Here is an 18,842-nt window from a genome sequence, read left to right on the forward strand (position 1 = left end):
GTGGGCAGTTGGGAGAGATGGAGACAGGGAGGGGGGAAAGTCTTACCCTTTATGCATCCCCCCAAGTCTCTTCCCCCTTTTGTAGCTTCTGCCAACTGTCTTCTTTATCTACCATTCCTATATTCCCATGACAAAAAAATAACGAGGCTACTTTGTCACCGTCTCTTAATTGAGAAAGCCATTTCTGTATTTATAGGCACTGTTTGAACTGTGGTGAGGTTTAGAAACGTGTGTTCTGGAGTCAAAATGCTAGGGTTAAAATCCCCACTTGCTAGCCAACTGTGTGGCTTCACATTTTGGGCCTCAATTTCACCATCTGTATAATGGAATTGATAATCACACCTCATAGGGTAGTTGTGAGGACGAAACACTCTAGAAGAGTGCCCAGGAGGTCTTCAATAAGCATTATCTATTAGTGTGGACGTGGTGAATTGAGGTGTGTGAGATAGAATTTAAGGATTCCCAAATGGCAAGAATCGGGGTGGACTCCAACATGGCCTCAGACGAAAGAAATCATTTGTAAATCAGTGGCAATGACAAATATATGGTGGAGTTGGGAGTTTCCCGGCTACTGCAAACCTCACCTACCTGGTATCAATCAAAAAATTGTCACCACGGCATTGAGAATAAAACATGATTATTGTCGTGTTGACACTGAGGGAACAAATAATTTAATTTAAAACTACTTCTCCTGGCTGGTGTGGCTCAGTGGATTGAGCACTGGCCTATGAACAAGAAGGTCGTTGGTTCAATTCCCAGTCAGGGCACATGCCCGGGAATGCGGCCCAGGTCCCCAGTTGGGGGTGTGTGAGAGGCAGCCAACTGATGTTTCTCTTGCACATAAGTGCTTCTCTCCCTCTCTTTCCCCTTCCCTTCCCCTCTCCTTCCGTTCCCCTCTCTCTGGAAATAAATCAATAAAATCTAAAAATAAATTTTTTATACATAAAAGTATCTCTCAATGGCAAAAATTCCTTTTAGCTGATGTAGGGTTGTTGTGGAGGGCCAGTGACGTGAGTGGGATCGTCGGTGGCCTCTCTCTTGCTCTCCTTCTCCACTCTCTTGCCCTCTCCAGCACACAGCTCCTAGATTAACTTAAATGTGAGCCTTAGTTTCCCCAGGTGCAAAATGGGCATGAGTGTCCCAGCCCCTACAGAGGTGGTTCTAATAAAGAAGCGATTAAAACACCCAGTAGGGGCCTAGCACCTTAACCCTCATTGTCTAACTACTAGTTAACTGCCTCATCAATATCATTATTTTCTTAAACTCATTTTTCATTGAACAAGTGATACCTGTTCAGAGAGGACATCAACAACATCAGGTATGCCTTATTTATTGTTTTTAAAAAGACTCAAAGCAAATATTCTATATTCTTACTATTTTTTAATGGGCTTTAAATGCAGAGTGAACACCTGGCCCGTTCAAACGCAGCGCAACCAAAAGGCGTGTCAGGAACAGACAGGCTCTCTCCTATCTGTTTGCAAAGGATCCATGGGCTTTTATTTTATTTTTAATTATCTTGATTACTTTGAATTTCATCTAGTCTGTCACTGCTACAAACAACCATCCTCACAGTGTCTCCTGTATTTGACTCTAGCAGTTTTCCGAGTATGTTTTCACATTTCTGCCCGTGCAGAGAGGAGCCGGCTCCATCTGTTGTTTGCTTTTTTTTTTTTTAACTTTACATGTCTTGTGGGAGGGCTCATTCCACATCAGCACATCTCCCCTGTTCCCTCTCTAACTCCACCATATTAGGCATGCTATTCTTCTTTTTGTAAAAGATTTTATTCATTTACTTTTAGAGAAAGGGGCAGAGAGGAAGAAAAAGAGAAACATCCGTGTCTGAGAGATACACGGATTGGTTACCTGTCACGTGCCCCCAACTGGGGACCTGGTCTGCAGCCCAGGCATGTGCCCTGACTGGTAATTGAAGCAGCGACCCTTTGGTTCGCAGGTTGGCACTCAATCCACTGAACCACACCAGCCAGGGATGGTACGCCATTCTTTATCTAAAAGAATTGTAAGAGAGAAGAGGTCTTGGGCTTGAAGCCATGACTCTGTTACCCCACGTGCTTTTCTGTATGTTTGGGATAGTTTAGAAAGTCGAAATTCAACTTGTATAAAACACTGAGCCCCCGTGCCCTGGCCCCAGGTGCCTCAGCCACAGGTCATAGCCAGCCACCCTGCTGTGCATTTCATGGATTCCTTCCAGAGATGTTTCATGCATGTGCCCTACCACTTTTATGTCTGTTTATCTGCCTATTTATCTATCTATCTATCATCTATCTATGTATCTATCTCCTCTTTGGATTGTGATTACTATAAATAACTGTCTATGAAATACACCTCCCCAAATTACCCCAGCTCAGAACACAAAGGGCCTCCTCACTTATTTTATGGTCTCTCCAAACTGTGGGTGAACATTTGGGCTGTTTATGTTCTTTTGTGTAGAAACCTGTCAGGCTACCATGTCTCATTGTGCTCATGACACTTAGAAGGCCCAAGCTGATGTTCTAATGGTTGATCCAGATTCATGACCTTTTATTTTATTTTTGGGTCTCTTGATTACCTTGAACTTTATCTATGCAGTAGGCAGTCTCAACTTGTGCCATGGACTTTGGAGCCAGACCACCTGACTTTGAATCTCGATTCTGCTACTTGTAAGTTTTGTGACCTTTGGCAAATTATTTAACTTCTCTGTGTTTCCTTGAGCATGTTACTAATCTCTCTGTGTCTTAGTCTCCTCACTCATTAAAAGGGGGTTGATGATACTGATAGCACCTGTATCATGGGATGGTTAGGAGGACTCAATGAGTATAAAAAAAAAGTAACATTTCCTAGCATGCATTTCCAGTATTCCACACATGTTATTCTCAGACATGCACAGGCCTGCTGCATCCTATTTGATGCAGCTAGCCTTTGCAAGAAAAGCTCCCCAAACATTTGGTGAAGACTCCTAGACTGGCTTGACATGTGCTAGGACAGGCCAGCACCCCTGCCTGCTGACACAGCCTGCTTGAGAACAGAGACACTTTGCAAATCCTGGGATGTGTGTTGGAGGAGGGAAGTGTCTGACTTTGAGATGCTGAGGTCTGGGGCTTAGAGTGGAGCTGGAGGGGAGGAAGGGGTGGGCAGCAGAGAGGGGGTAGTGTTGGGGGTGAGAGCACTGTGCCACACTCTGCCAGCCCGGCTCCTGCTGACACCTAGTGGAAAGATGGGATTATCATCTTTTTCATCCAAGGTACCTCTCTAGGTGTGTGGCCTACACCAGGACATCTAACTGACCTTATGAGACCCAACACAGTGTCCATCTTTGGACTATCGTGAATCACGCTGCTGTGAATGCCCATGGACAAGTTTTTGTGTGGGTGTATGTCTTTTATTTTCTTGGGTAGATCCCTAGGAGTGGACTTGCTGGGTCAGATGGTCGTTCTATACTTAAACCTTTTGAGGAATTGTCAGACTGTTTTCTACAGCAGCTGCACCATCCTACATTCCCACCAGCCATGCATGAGGGTTCCAGTTTCTCCACATCCTCGCCAAAACTTGTTAGTGTCTGTCTTCCTGATTGTAGGCATCCTTGTGGGAGTGAACTGGTAAGTCAGATCAATATTAGGTCCTAAATATCCCTCAGAACAGTTCCCTTGTTGCCAGCCCCAGCTTGAACTTCTGCCCTTGTCTCTTCCCCACCCCTCCCAAGTTCACAAAGTAGATGGTCAGTAAATGCTTGTTCAATGAACACATGGATGGATGGGTAGATGGACAGATGGAATATTATGTAGCTGTCAAAAGTAATATTACAGAAGGATGTGTGACAAGGAGGGAAGTTGTGGTCAGCAGGGTAACGGTCCCTCCTCAAGTCCACATCCTACTCTCCAGAACCTGTGACTATGCTCCCTTATATGGCAAAAGGATCTATGCAGATGGGGTTAAATTGAGGATCTTGACATAGAGGAAATTATTTTACAGTATCTGGGTGGGCCTGATGTAATCACAAGGGCCCATATAAGAGGAAGGTAAGAGAGTCAAAATCAAAGACTGAGACATGACAACAGAACCAGAAGCTGAAGTGGTGCAGGACCATGAGCCAAGGAATGCAGTGGCCTCTAAACAGGGGTGTCCAACCTTTTGGTGTCCCTGGGCTGCATTGGGAGAAGAAGAGCTGTCTTAGGCCACATATTAAATGCATTGTGACCTGTAATCACAAAAAAAATCTCATAATGTTTTAAGTAAATTTACGATTTTGTATTGGGCCATGTTCACAGCCATCCTGAGCCGCATGTGGGTCGATAGTCAAAGAGGAACCAGGGATGCCCCTGGAAACTGGAAAAGGCTTGGCAAAGGGTTCTCCCCTGGAGCCTCCAAAAAAAGCCAGCCCTGCCCGCATCTGGATTTTTACCCCCAAGACTAATTTTTGGACTTCTGACCTCCAGAACTGTAAGATAACAAATTTGTGTTTTCAGCCAGAGTTTGTGGTAATTTGTTACAGTAGCTGTAGGAAAGTAATCCGGAAGTATCATTATTTGAGGTCTGTCTGGAAAAAGTCCAGCCATTGGTAATATAAGGAGAATGGTTTGCAAGACATCCAGGTAACCTGGCAGCCAAGGAGAGCGGACTGGAATGACCATGGGTGAACAATGAGAAGTTCACTGTACTAGTCAGTGGGGTCAGTAGACTCCTTTGAGTGAGCATGTGTACTGTGTGGCCACCACATTCAAAATGACTGTGTGAGTAGAGCAAGAAATGTGCACCAAATTTTGTGTTAAGCTTGAACATTCCTCTGTGGAAACTATTCGGATGATTCAGAAGGCCACAGATATGGGCAACTGGCGACTGGCAGTTTCATCACGACAGTGTGCCTACACATGCATCATGTCTCTTGGTTTTTGGTGAAACATCAAATCACCCAGGCGACTCAGCCCATCTGCAGCCCAAATTTGGTGCCCTGCGACTTCTGGCTTTTCCCAAAACTAAATCACCTTTGAAAGGGAAGAGATTTCAGACCCTCGAGGAGATTCAGGAAAACACATCCAGCCAGCTCACGGTAATTGCGGGAAGTTGCCTGCTTTGAAGGGGACTGGGGTGTCGTTGTCCTACATACAATGTTTCTTGTGTTTTGTATCTTCTTCAATAAATGTCTCTAATTTTCACATTACATGGCTGGATACCTTCTGGACAGACACAACGAATGAAACATTGGCTTTAGCATGGGTTCGTTTGCAATTTTTGTCTTTGAGTGTTTTAATAGGACGTGTGTTGACGATAAAGTAATACAGATATGTGCTTTTATGGGTTGTTTTCCGCTTTCCAGCAGCCACTGCATCAAGCGGAGTGATGAGTTTTGAGGAAAGAGGAAATCATCGACGAGGCGGCGACCAAATGATACAGTAGTCTTCTCGGGAATTATAATGTAACAATTTTTTGTAACATTGTCTGTGCCTAGTAATTACTAAGAGTTTGTGGTCTGCTAGTTAGCAGTGTAGTGTAGCGGCTGTCCCCTTTCCCTCCCACTTCAAAGGTCCCTAGTTCAATCCCGGGAGGAAACAAGTAGGCCCTTTTGTTTTGTTTTTTCTCTTCATTTCAAAATTTTAAAATTAATTCAAAGTAACTGTAATGGAAACTACAGTTCGCTGATTTTTAATTCTACCCCTGAATTTTTATGTTATTATAAAGTTTAGTTTTTTCAAAGTAATCAAAATTCTAGTTTGATTATTTTATTAAGAAACTTCAGATGGATAGTGAAAAGGAACCAGAGAAATAGGAAAAAAAGCCAATTCGCTTGCGTTGGCCGGGAATCGAACCCGGGTCAACTGCTTGGAAGGCAGCTATGCTAACCACTATACCACCAACGCTGCGGCAGCGTCCGATCTTTTCCAAGTTCCTTTAGTGGAAGATTCGTTGGATTGGCTGGGCGATACCAAACTTTGTAGGGACATCCCTTCCTGGCATCCCTCAGTGCATCCGAAGACACTGTCCAAGGAATCTTCCACACCACTGTCCACGGGGCCGTGCCCGCCCGTCCCCCCCAGCGCCGTGAAGCCTTGGTGCTGGCCGGGCGGTGGCCAATCCCAGGCCGCCGCCTGGGCCGCTCGACTTCCGGGTCAAAGGGACCTGAGCCTCCTGAGTCCCCTGTGTCCGCCGCCTCCGCTGTCCCCCGTGCTCGCCACTTCCGGGGCCGCAGTCCTGGGCATGGAGCCGCGAGCCTGAGGCGCCTCCGGCCGCGGGACGTCCTGGCCAGCCCGGCCGCCCCGCGCTGGCCCCAAGCCCTGGTGAGCAGTGCCTGCGGGCCCGTCCCGCCTTGGCCGCGACCCTGAACCCGCCGGCGACCCGCCCGGGTACTCTCTGCCCCCGCCTTCCCGCCCCGCGGCCCCGCCGTGGTCCGCACTCGCGGTACCTCCAGCCCATGTGTCGGTTTCCTCTCCCCCCCCGCCCCTCCTCACCCCTTCTTCCCCGCCCGCCCCTTTCTGTGCCCAGGCCACCTCTCAGCCTCTCCCTGGCCGGGCCTCGCCTCCCCACCCATCCCGTCGCTGCCCAAGCCACCTGGCTGTGGCCCCTGCCCGGGCTGGCCGCACCCAAGAACGCCCTCCCTTCCCGGCAGACTCTGGAGGTCCCCACCTTCTCCAACTCCCCAAGCTAATGTGTGAGAGCCGAGGCCGTCTCCCTGCCCCGTGTGCTTTCTCCCCCCACATCCCCGCAGGATCGAACCCCTTTTCTCAGCCTCTCCCCGGCCCACGCCCAGAGCTGTCCACCTTCCTAAGTGTCTCAGACCGGCCTTGACACTTCCTGACATCGGTGCTGCCGCTGAGCCAACATCGGAAGCAGCCCCCTTCCTTCGCCATTGCCCCTGTCAACCCTCCCATCCCCCACCGTAAGGAAGTCCCTTGCCTCTCGGAAAGAACCAACCTGCTTTCCAGGAGCTGGGACTCAAGCCCAGATTGCACTGTGGCCACCAACCCTCCCCTCTCTGGCCGAATCCTGGGGGAACGGGCCCTGGGAGGACTTTTCTCCTAGGTGTGGTTCAGGACTCACAGACTTCACCGCAGGGCTGTGAGGCGCGGCTAGAAACTGCCCAGATAGACAGAATGAGGCACCACAGCCGGGACTCCCCAGTGGAAGGAGAGCGGAAGGAGAGCAAGTGGTTAGCCAGTCCCTTCATTAACCTGCCACATTAATGACACGTTCACTCTGTCAAGGTCTTGTGTCCCACACCTGCAGCCACAGTGGAGGCTTTCTGGACTCTTTAGAAGGTCAGTTGGGCGGAGGTGGGGCAGCCAGGGAGGCTGAATGTGGGCTGGTGGGATTCATTTGTGCCAGGATATAGAAGTCAGCAGGAAGAGTTTTTCTACAATCCTGGGGTCACTGCCCTTAGGGACAGTTGGCTGGGACCCAGGCCAGTAGCTGCAGCTTTGTGCGTTCTTGCTGAAGACTTCTCTTTCCATCCAGTGTTCCCCTCCAGCTGCCCCCCTATGGATCCCCTGAGAGACTGGGGGTGAAAAAGGGGAGAGTGCTGATTCCAGCTGGGTTTGGTGGAGGTGTGACTGCACCCTCCCACACCTAACATGATGCCTCGCATTGAGTCAGTGAATAGGGTGGATTCTGCCTCTGAAAGGGACTTTAGTCCAATTCTCCCCTTGATGTAATTTTAAATAACTTGCTTAGTCAACAATATTAGCTGTCATATAGTTTCTGCCACATCAGGCACTTTACCTGTGCAGTCTCATTTAAGCCTAACAGCAGTCCTACTGCAGTCCCATTTTATAACTGGGAATATTGAGGCACAGAGAAGTTAAGTGACTCCCCAAGGTCATAAAGTCCAGAAGCAACAGAGCCACTATTTGGACCCATATCTCTCTGACACCAGAGCCCACTCTTTTCACAATGGTACTGAGAGTGAAGCCAATGCTTCTTTATGGGGACATGTTGCTTCACCTTTTCCACATGATCTCCAATCCTGATTTCTTTTCCTTTGAGCACTTGGGTACCTGCCTATTCTCCTGGGACCTAGCTTGATAAGAAGATGGTTGGGTGCCAACCAAACCAGAGGTCCCTTTGACTTTAGACAGCATTCAAGTGAGGGCAGGGACAAGTTCACTCAACCCGAAATGTTTATGGAGTGCTTTCTGTGTGCTAGGCTTGGCCCCGGGTTCAGGATGCCGCAGGGACAAGACAGATGTGGGCCTGCCCCCGTGGGGTGGTTATCCCAGTGAGGAGTGCCCACTCACCCAGAGCAGGGCTTCCCAGCCTCAGCACTAGTCATATTTGGGGCCCAGTCATTCTTTGTGGGATGGGTAGGAGGCCATCCTGTGCATTGTGGGATCAGGCCTCCAACCACATTGCCAGTAGCATGCCTTCCAGTTGTGACAACCAACAATGTTTCCCAGGGGCCAGAATCCACCCTGGTTGAAGCCCCTTGGATTAGGGGATTCCATTGACCCCACCCCCAACACCACCAGGAGGCACTGCATTCTCAAATCATTTGACCTACTGAGGATATGGGGTGCTGCTCCCTTAAATACGTTAACTGGGTAGTGAGGGAGGGAAGAGGTGACTCACAGACGCTGGGGGTCATTTTGGTTTATACCATCTGAGTGTCAGAGGTTTACTTCAGTGTCTATTGTAAGCCTGAGGATCAAACTCAATTTTTCCCCCAAGTAATGATTGTAGAGTTTTCCCCTCAACACTGCTGACTTTGGGACCAGGTCATTCTCTGTTGTGGGGGACAGCCCTGAGCACTCTGGGTTGTTGAGCATCATCCCTGACCTTCACCCACTTGAAACCAGTAGCAACCAAAAACGCCCCCTGGGGAGGCAGAATTGCTGCCATTGAGAACCACTGACCTGCAGTGAGTGCTATGCAGAAAGACCAGGTGTTGTGATGGGGGTGATAAGGTGGCAACTGAGGGTTAGATGCAAGGAGAGACCTCTGAAGAGGTGATACTGGGACCCAAAGGCTAAAGGAAGCAGGTTATACAGGAAGACAGGAAAGGGTGTCCCAGGCAGAGGGACTGGCAAGCACAAAGGCCCTGGAATGGAAATGAGTAGTGTCTTTAGGGAAGAGTAAGGCCAGTGTGCTAGACGTAATGGTCAAGGGTAGGGAGCAGGGGAGGTCAGGAAGGCCATCAGGGAGCAGCCACAATGGGGAATTTGGTTTTATTCCATTTCTGGCCAGTGTCTGTATGTGGCATCCTCAGAGTCATTCGATACTCCCATCTTCTCTGGGACTTCTCACCTTGGGAGAACTGCTCAACAAAAAGATGCTGGTTTCTGGCAAATGCCAGGCACCCTCTCAGATTTCAGGGCAGGGCCTGAGCCATCTGCCTCATCAGAATGCCCTTGGCATTGAGTGTTCCCCGGAGGCATGGAGGGCTGCCTGGGGAAGGGGGAGAGGGGAAAACAGGGTGAGAGCTTGTGCCCCTGGACTGTGTGCTGGGAGGTGCAGCCCTGTGGTCTCTTCCTTCACAGGCTGTCCCACCCTCCTGATCAGCCAAGTGGTTCATGCGGACGGTTAAGAAGCTACGTCTGGACAACGTGAACACAGGAAATTGGAGAAGGTAAGAGGCACAGCCTCGGGAGCCCTGATTGCTGGGGATGTTGCAGAGTCTTAGGTCTGGGTCATAGGCTGTTGAGGGTGCCCTGCCGATTGGCAGAAGGAAAGTGTGGTTGGACCCGGCCTAAGACGTTTGCAATCCACTTTCATTTTCCAGCTGTGTAAACTCTTGACTCAAGAAGCCCAGTATAGGCTGGCACTAGATGGGAAAGGGCTGGTACAGACTTGCTTCACCGGGGGCCCCATTTCGTCCACCTGCCACTCTCTTCAGCCTCTTCCTACAGTCAGGGCTTTGCCTCTGGGGAGGAGAGAAGCAAGTGGAAGACCGGGCTATAGCACCAAGGCTTAGCCTGTCTGGGAGTGCATGCTGCTCCACTGCATCTAGAAGATCCTTAGACGTTTCTCACGATGTTTCATTTTATTTCTCATCTCCTGGATCGCATTTTTGCTCCTTGGGCTCTCTGTAGTGACTGGAGGCAAGATCATTTTATCACTCTTTGGTGTGGAAGTAAGCCATGTGATTTTGTAAGTGTTTTCCACAGGCTCTTTGCTTCCGGGGTCCCTTTTAGAGACCCTGGAGGTCATGATCCATTTTTTTGCTGTGAGCAAGACTTGAACTGTGGTGGCAGAGTTTGGGAGGGTTGGATGGTTTTGTTTTCTGGGCTTGTTGCTGGTGGTGTTTGGGGCTGTGTAGGTTCTGGTGTGCTCATCCATACCCTGCACAGGACGTGCCAGCTCCTTGCACACCCCCCATGCTCCAGCAGGGTCATGTAGGGCTGAGCAGGGCTGGGGAGCATTTCTCCTCCCCTCCATTACGGAATTGAGTTAGAAAGGGAACTTGGAAAGTCAGCCTACAGTGGAAGCCCAAAAGCCATGGGCACTCTTCCCGTGTCTCTTTTTCCCTTGCCTTTCAAAGCGGGGGGGGCGGTCCTTTGTCCTCTGGTGGTCATTCTGTGGAGTCTGCTACTGGCAGGGGTCAAAGCTTTCTGGGAATCAGAGGGCAACTGAATGAAGGGGGTTGGGCAGAGATCTGCCTGTTACTCCTCTGCCCTTGGCCTGTGCTGTTCTGGCCGTGAGCGCAGCAGTAGTAAGTTCAAGTCCCACTCTGACAAGTGATTGCAGGCTCTAGCTTGCAAAACTGCTAATCCCAGAGCACACGGTCCCAGCACCCAGTGAGGCCTTCAACCGTTTGGTGCCTCGGAAGAGAGCAGGGCCAGCCTGCTCACTTTGGCTGGCCTCGTGAGATGACCTTGGCTCTTCCACAACCGGGTCACCACGGCTGTGTTTAGATTTCTCTAAAACAAATATTTGCCTGGCCAGTCCAGTCTGCTCAAGAAGTGTGCTCAGAAGCCAGTGCTGGAGAGGGGAGGGAGGGAGCCTTTGCACGGCTGCAGCTGCTCCCGAAGTGGGATGGCCTCTGAGGGGCAGGGTGTGCACACATGCTCTCACCTAGAGGTCTCAAGTTCCCAGTGATATCTGCTTCTCCAGGGCCTCCAGTGAGGCACACATTTACCCTGCTGGACAGCAAGCTGACGGTGCAGGGGACAAGGTTTGGGGATTGCTTCTCTGTGCTCAGGCTTCTGTGCGTGGGCAAGTGTGTCTTCCATGGCCCTCTGTGAAGTGTCCACTGAGCCCGGGCTCCACGAGAGCTTCTGGGGACAAGCCACGGGGATGCAGCTGTGAACAGGACAAACGTGGGGGAGACAGGCAATTGACAGTCACCCATTGTGACGAATGCTCTGAGGGTGGGGCAGCCTGGGGGCCTGTGAAAGGTTAACGGAGACACCAGCTTTGGTACGATCATCATAGAAAGTTTCTAAGGAACTGACAGATATTTAAACTGAGATCTGATTAGAAGTTAGTTGAGCAAAGAGAGGGGAAAAAACCTGTTCCAGGCAGAAGGGCCAGCATGAGCAAAGGCCCTGGAAAGGGAAGGAGTCTGACCTGTTTGAGAAGCCACGAGAAGGCCAGTTCACCTGGGATATAGTGATGACAGGGAATGAGGTTCGAGAGCCTGGCAGAGGTCAGAGGACTGAGTGCTGAAGGCCATAGTGAGGACTGGTTTTCTCTCTAGGGAAAACCAAGAGAGGGTTTGTGTTAGTAGATGGTTGCCATCATTCAGCTGAGAGGTGATGGAGGCTTGGATCTTAGCAGTCATGGCATTGAAGGGAAGGAACAGTTCAAGGAGTGGGGGCAGGGAAGGTTGCATGGTGTGGGGCTCGGCTGGGGGAATCAGTGTCTGATGAGGCGGCAGCTTGTGCATGGAACTCGGAACCCCTCTCCTCATTTTCTTCCTGCATGTTCCTTCCTCCTCATAGCTTCTCGCTGAATTCCGAGGGGGCAGAAAGGATGGCCACCAGGGCAACGACGACCGACTCGGGAGACACGGTGGAGATGGAGGACCCAGCATCCCGCTTCCAGGTGCAGAAGCACTCGTGGGAAGGCCTCCGGAACATCATCCACGGCAGCCGCAAGAACTCGGGCTTGATTGTCAACAAGGCTCCGCACGACTTCCAGTTTGTGCAGAAGACGGATGAGTCGAGCCCCCACTCCCACCGCCTTTACTACCTAGGTAGGCCCTCCAGCATCCCCTTGGGCCCTCCAGGCTCCTGCAGACCCCCCAGGACCTTTTAGGCCCCACGGGCTGCCCTTGAGCAGGGCAGTGTTTCTGAGATGGCTGTTTCTAAATCCTCTAATTTCCAGAGGTCAGCTGGTCCTCTTAGAAGGTCCAAATAGATGGGTCTGGTCCTGGGCAAACTGTCATGCCACCCACAGTGACATCTGTTTATAATGAAGGCCTGGCCTAAGGGTCCTCAAGAGGGTCAGATGTTCTGGTGAGGGGAGCAGAGGACAGGACCACCCATCTGTGGTGCTCAGTGCTGTGGTTTGGGCCTGGGACATGGGCTGAGCCACTGAGATTGTTTCCAGTGTCGGTCTGTTGAGCCTACCCCCTGGGCTGAGCTGGGCTTGTGAGCTGCCGGACTCCCACAGCAGGGAGAGTCCCAAGTAGCTCCAGTAGTCTCTGGCTGTGGAGCAAAGTATTAAGTAGGATCCTGAGGCTCATGGAAAGCTGCTACGATTGCATAACCGGATACCTGGTAGGCTAACAACGAATGGTGGCCTACCACATTGCTGTGGCTGTCCTAGATACCTGGATAAGCACGTGCATAGCTAACCACTGCCTCCTCCTGGTGTGTGCCTCTGGACACATTTGCAGTTCTTTAGGTTCATGTTCCCTGCTGGGCCATGTGAAAACCTGCAGGGCGTGGCATGGGTCCTGTGCACCTGTGGCCTCCTGCATTTGTACCCACAGTGGCCAAGGCACGGCCTGGCTCCTGGCAGGTGGACAGTCAGTATCTGTTGAGTTGTGAATGAATGTTGTCCTACTTACCTAAAGGTCCTAGAACAGATAGGAACAGTTCCAAGCATGTTTGAAAGCAGTGTGACATGTGGTTATTGACCCAAGGCAGGTTTCATTCTTAGCACCCTTGACTTGGAGCCCAGGATCAGTGTCTCTTGTGTCCTCAGCCCCCAGCACAGTGCCTGTTCCTGGTCATGCCCTCAGTCAGTGTTGGAGTGAGCTATGGAATGAATGAATGAAGTCCATTCTGCCTGAGGCCAACCCCATGCTCATGATTGTGACTGTGACCAAGATGGACACCAGGTGGCTCTCCCCTCCCGCAGTTGATGCAGACCCTCCTCATAAGGGCCCACACGAGAGCCGGCAGTTGTTCGGCAAGCACAGAGTTAGAAAGAGAGATGGGCTAGGATGGGGGTCGTCGAGCAACAAGCGGCCGATTTTGGAAATCTGGTTTTACTGATGCCCAGCATGCCCACTTGTTTATTCCCATCTATGACTGCTTTGGAGTCTAGTTGCACCAGAGGTCATATGGCCACCAAAGCTGAAAATATTTGCTGTCTGGCCCTTTACAGAAAATAGTTCACCAGTTCTAGTTTAGGGAGATTAGGGCTGTATGTATTTCACACTTCATTTAGCCAAGGAGGAGCATGGCTGTTAGGACTGAAAGTGGCCAAGGCTCACGGACTCTGGTGGGCTGTTGCCTCCCTTTTTTCCTGCGGTTTTGTGCCTGCCCCCCCCACACACATCAAACCCCTTTTTCCCACTTTCTTTGACCACTCACTCACTGAAGTTCAGATTTCCATCCTGGTCAAGGTACTTGTGTAAGTTTCCTAGAGCTGCTACTACAACAAACCACTCTCAACTAGGTGGCTTTAAACAACCGAAATTTATTCTCTCACAGGTCAGTATTCTCACCAGAAGTCTGCAATCAGTTTCTCTGGGCTGATGTCAAGGTGTGAGCCAGCTGCATTGCACTCCCTCCAGAGGCTGGAAGGGAGAAACTGTTTCTGGCCTCTTCCAGCTTCTGGTAGTTGCTGGCATTTCTTGGCTTATAGCTATATCACTATAGTCTTAGCCTCTGTGGTCACATCACTGCCTCTTCCTCCGTCTCTGAAATCTCTCTCTGCCCCCTCTTACAAGGCACGTAATTACTTGTAGGGCCCACCTAGATAATCCACTCTGATCTCCCCAGTTTAAGGGCCTTAACTTAATCCCATCTGCAAAATCCCTTTTGCTACAGGTCAGGTATTCACAGGTTCTGGGATCAGGACATGGACATTTTGGGAGCCATTGTTCAGCTAAGTACGGAGCTGCTGAAAGGGGCAGAAATTCTCATAGAGTTCCTTTGAGCCACCAAGTGTACTTTGTAGGAGGGTCACAGGGACATCTCAGGGACCCCCACCCTGTACCTTACGATATGACCCCCCCAAGCCTTGCGGAGCCTAGGCAGCTGCCCTGCGTATATTCTTCTCCACAGGTCCACCGTCACTGCCTTCCTACCTTCCACTCCCGGGGTTACTTGTCTAGGGATCTAGCCATCAGCAAAAATGGATGAGCTTTTGCCAAATTCCTGGGAGAGAGAATTAGATCGGCTCAACATAGGTCAGACGTCCACTTGTCTAGTCAGCCATAGCCTTGTGTGCATGTCCATGCCTGGGGCAGGGGGTACCTAATGTCCATAGGAGGCTCCGAGGCACCTGTCCCACAGGTGGATAGGGGCGGCTCCAGACAAGGGCTGTGGACTGGGCAGAGAACCCAAAGTGTGCCTAGAACAGTTCAGATCTGTGGTGCTGCTTTGGGAGTGACATTGCTCACCCTTGAGCTGAGCCACTGCATCACTCAACACCTCAGGGTACCCTTGACTTGACTTTATGTCTAAGTTGGTGGGGCAGCCATCCCCGGAGTTCCTGACTATTTATAATGTGGCTTTGCACCAGCCCAGCACCTGGGTGAGTGCTGGCAGCCAGCAGTTTTATGGACAGAAGAGGCCCCCCAGGGCGATGCCTAGCCTGCTGCTCTAAGTGCCACCTGCCCCCCACTCTCCTGGAACTCCTGTCTCCTCAGTGGACACCAGGCTTTGCTGTTGGGGGCATGTGGAGCCAGTCACCAGGTCCTCAGTGAAGGCTCTTGCCAATGCCCCTGATGAGGCCCAATACCCTCGAGAAGGAGCAGAGAAGGGACTTGGCCAGCTGCCGCTGCCAAGAAGATGGGCTGGCGGTGGCTCAGGTTCCAGGGCTCAAACTGCAGCGTCAGGAGAGCTTCTCCTTCTGGCACTCCCGCTCCTCCTGCTCCTCCTGCTCCTCCTGCCTGTCGGCATCTCATGTTGCCTGAGGAGGGCACAGGGCCCCAGACAGCTTTGGGGGCTCCTTAGGCAGGAAATGCAAGACCCTTGTGTCCTGTGTCCAGATCCAGGATCCCATGCCCCCACCGTACCAGTCACCCAGGCCGCAGTGCACGGGGGCGGAGATGGTGCTTGCATTGGAGATGGGGGTGCTGTCCCTAAAGATGGGGCAGACCTGGAACAAGATGGCTGATTTCTAATCAGCAGTAGTCACTGGTCATCTCAGATCCCTACCTTACATGCTGATAGGCACCGTTACAGGGAATGGGCTAGTTTAGGCCATTTGGTGTCGTCTCTTACTAATCAGCTGGGGAGGGAGGCAGCCCCAACGTCCTTTGCAAGGCCACACCCTTGACTTTCCATTTGGAAAGCCCCAGCTGTCCCAGAGAGCCCCATGGACAGAAGTCATCCAGAGCACGTGCCACAGGCAGTGTGGCAGGGTGGCGTCCTGTCTGTGCCTCCAGCTGGGAATGGGACAAATCAAAGGCGCCAAAAGGGTCCTTAGAGATTGAATTGTGAATGCTTCCCACCTGCACATCTAAGCTAACTTTGCATATTCCTTAAATCTGCTTTAAAAGGAGCCCTTAATAACCTAACAATTTTCTTTTTTTTTTTTTTTTTAAGATTTTATTTATTTATTTTAGAGAGGGAAGGGAGGGAGGGAGATAGTGAGAGAAACATCAATGTGCGGTTGCTGGGGGTAATGGCCTGCAACCCAAGAATGTACCCTGGCTGGGAATCGAACCTGGGACACTTTGGTTCCCAGCCTGCGCTCAATCCACTGAGCTACGCCAGCCAGGGACAATTTTCTTTAAATATGTTTTTATTTTGCTAACTATACTTCATGAGCAGCTTAATCGTAAGTGGAAAACCTATGTCATTTGCCATATTGAAAAGCTACCTACAAAGATAACTATAAGCAGAACATATGTTATTTATTAAGCTCTAGCTCTAGAGGGGCCAAGCGTGGGGCCCGCTTGTTCTCCCAGTCATGAAAGTGCGGGTGCGTATGATGGGGTGCAGAGAAGAGGCCAGCACCAGGCTGAGATTCCTCTGGAGAGGGGCTGGGCTTTCCGTGAATGATTGCTAGCTTCCGGCATGTTCCTGGGCCACCACAGAATATCCCAGCCAGGGGGTTCCACACTCGGGGAGGGCAGCCCTGGTGTCCCCCACCTCACTGAGAGGGGGAACCCAAGGCTCACTGGAGAGAATTGTTCTGCTTTACCGTTAACTTTGTTGACGATGCTTACACTGTTGTCCACCTGAAGGCACTACCAGCTAGGTCTGCCATTGTCGTATTTGCCACTGAGAAAAGGCCAGCACCTGCGACGTAAGACACGTCTCACCTTCAGAGATGCACGATTGTGAGAAACTGCAGCTTACTGGAGTTACACTGAAGTCTCTGGGGGGCGTATCCCGGGCACTGTGCTAAGTGCTTCGTCTTTCTTGCCTCATTTAATTCACATTGAATCCTCACTGGGCAGCTGCTCTCATTTCATAGGTCAGGTTAGATCAGTGATTCTCTCGGGGACACTGGGCAACATCTGGGGACATCTGTGGTCATCACGGCTGGGGATGCTGCTAGCACGGAGTGAGGGGGGCCAGAGATGCTGCTGAAGATGCCACAGTGCCCAGGACGTCCTCCACAGAGAGTAACTAGGCCACAGTGTCACCAATGTCAAGGGGAAGAGACCCTTGATTAGACATATTTGCTGGAATTGTAGATTGGTTCATGGCCTTTGCAAAAGCCTTTTTAAAACAAATTTAATCTTTATTGTATTATTTTCCATTACCATTTAGTCCCCTTTTACCTCCCTTCCCCTCAGTGATCACTACGCCATTGTCTGTGTCCATGGATCCTTTTTCCTTTGCAAAAGACTTTTTTTAAAAACAAAAAGATTTTATTTATTTTTAGAGAGAGGGAAAGGGAGGGAGAAAGAGGGAGAAGAACATTGATGTGCAAGAGATACATAGACTGGTTTGCCTCTTACTTACCCGCCACTGGAGACCTGGCCCACAACCCAGGCCAGTTTGACTCCCAGTCATGTGCCCTGACTGGGAGTCGAACCAGCAATTTTGGTTCACAGGCCGGCATTCAGTCCACTGAACCACACCAGCCAGGGTGCAAAAGCCTTTTAATAAAGGATTTTAAGGCCAGAGCCTCACCTATTGAGTAAAATCTGGGTAGCCCTGACCACCATTTTTTTTTGTTCTACTGTATGCTGCTTTTTCAGTAACTTAGGCCAAGATATTTAGCACAAATACCTCAGCAATGGAAGATGCTGTACTACTGCTGACTTGCTTAAACTCAGGGCCGTAGCTTCTCTGAGGAGGGTGTGCAGCTAGGATGAGCTTGCAGGGTGACATAGAAGCAGAAGGAACCAACTGGGCCCAGCCATGGGGAACCTGAGGCTGGCCCCTGCCTGTCCTGGACCAGGTCATCCATTTTGCTTCTTTCCTCTTCCCCCAAGGGATGCCTTATGGAAGCAGAGAGAACTCCCTCCTCTACTCTGAGATCCCCAGGAAGGTCCGGAAAGAAGCTCTGCTGCTCCTGTCCTGGAAGCAGATGCTGGACCATTTCCAGGTGAGCTGCACCCGTCGAATCCTGCTTGTGGGTGAGGGGTGTGGGCGCAGGCCACGTCATCAGGCTATACACCATTTCCGTGAGCCCTCAACCCCCAAGAGGCCTAGGCCAGCCACACAGTTCACGCACACCTGGCAGAGAACAGCTTCTGGCTCACCGCAGCCCTCCCTCCACCCCAGTCTGCGCTCTAGCCCCCGAGTCCAGGCTTCTGATGAGAATGCTTATCTAAGCATCTCTTCCTTCTTAATGCCTCACCGAAGAATTGAACTTGAACTGACTTGGGCCCAGGCCTTTTTATGGAGACTTGGATAATAATTAATGTCATCTAGAGTTGGTTCACTTCCAAGTAGAAGGATGGCAGGGGAGGGATGAGAGTGCCTTTTTTATTGGTTTACGTGCAGTTCTGTCTGACTGTAAAAGTGATATGACAGTAGCAGGGAGCGGGGGGAGTGACACACTCTGCACTTCTCCGTGCCAACGCAGCAGTGCCCTTTGCCCGCCCCACGTAGTTCGCAAGCCGAGGGGCTTGTATTCACATAGGTTTTACCTCAGCATGAGCGTAATTTTGCTTTGGATTCTGCTTTTTCTAAATGCATTTCTTGTCATTAACACTCCTCCGCATCTCCATATCTTCAGAACTCTCCTTGGGACAGCTGTGTGGTGGTGCCCACAATAGCATAGCTGCCCGGACCCGCCGTGGTTGGGCGCGTGGGTAGTAAGGCAGTCCCAAATTTGCCCTGCCCGCCACCTGTGCAGAAAGTATGAATGTTTGATGTTGGGTGGGTTCAGGTCGAATGCTCTTGGCAGGAAGGGGTGTTGAAGAGGGCAGGGCTTTTCTGTAGGATTGGCCTTGGGGACCAGGGAAAAGCGGTCCAACAGTGTCACTCTGTGCTGTAGGGCAGAGGACAGTCCAGTCTGCCCGGAAGAGATTCCGTGGGGAAAGTGGCACAGGGAAGCCCAGAGATGGACTGGGAAGGGAAGAGTTCCCTGTAAGTCCCCAAAGCCTGCCAGCC

General features: G+C 50.8%; 1 protein-coding gene and 1 non-coding gene across 7 annotated transcripts in view; one reads left to right on the forward strand and one right to left on the reverse strand.

The window, feature by feature from the left end:
* Positions 1-5,777: 5,777 nt before the first annotated feature.
* On the reverse strand, positions 5,778-5,849 carry TRNAG-UCC. The gene has a single exon. It is a non-coding gene; the product is annotated as a tRNA-Gly (tRNA).
* A 260-nt stretch (positions 5,850-6,109) lies between these two features.
* DPP9 (dipeptidyl peptidase 9) overlaps positions 6,110-18,842 on the forward strand; it is a 36,343-nt gene continuing 23,610 nt past the window's right edge. Inside the window, exons 1-5 of one of the 6 annotated variants that reach the window (XM_045831196.1) lie at positions 6,110-6,266; positions 7,191-7,244; positions 9,459-9,547; positions 11,862-12,115; positions 17,717-17,829. In XM_045831196.1, coding sequence (XP_045687152.1) covers positions 9,492-9,547; positions 11,862-12,115; positions 17,717-17,829 — 423 coding nt within the window. In that variant the 5' untranslated portion in view covers positions 6,110-6,266; positions 7,191-7,244; positions 9,459-9,491. Of the gene's footprint in view, positions 6,267-7,040; positions 7,245-9,458; positions 9,548-11,861; positions 12,116-17,716; positions 17,830-18,842 lie in introns of all 6 variants that reach the window. The other 5 variants (XM_045831191.1, XM_045831190.1, XM_045831194.1 and 2 more) reach the window with 5 other exon arrangements.

The sequence above is a fragment of the Phyllostomus hastatus genome, unplaced genomic scaffold, assembly GCF_019186645.2.
Source record: "Phyllostomus hastatus isolate PE091 unplaced genomic scaffold, TTU_PhHast_1.1 phas_contig_159, whole genome shotgun sequence".
NCBI classification, from domain to species: domain Eukaryota; kingdom Metazoa; phylum Chordata; class Mammalia; order Chiroptera; family Phyllostomidae; genus Phyllostomus; species Phyllostomus hastatus.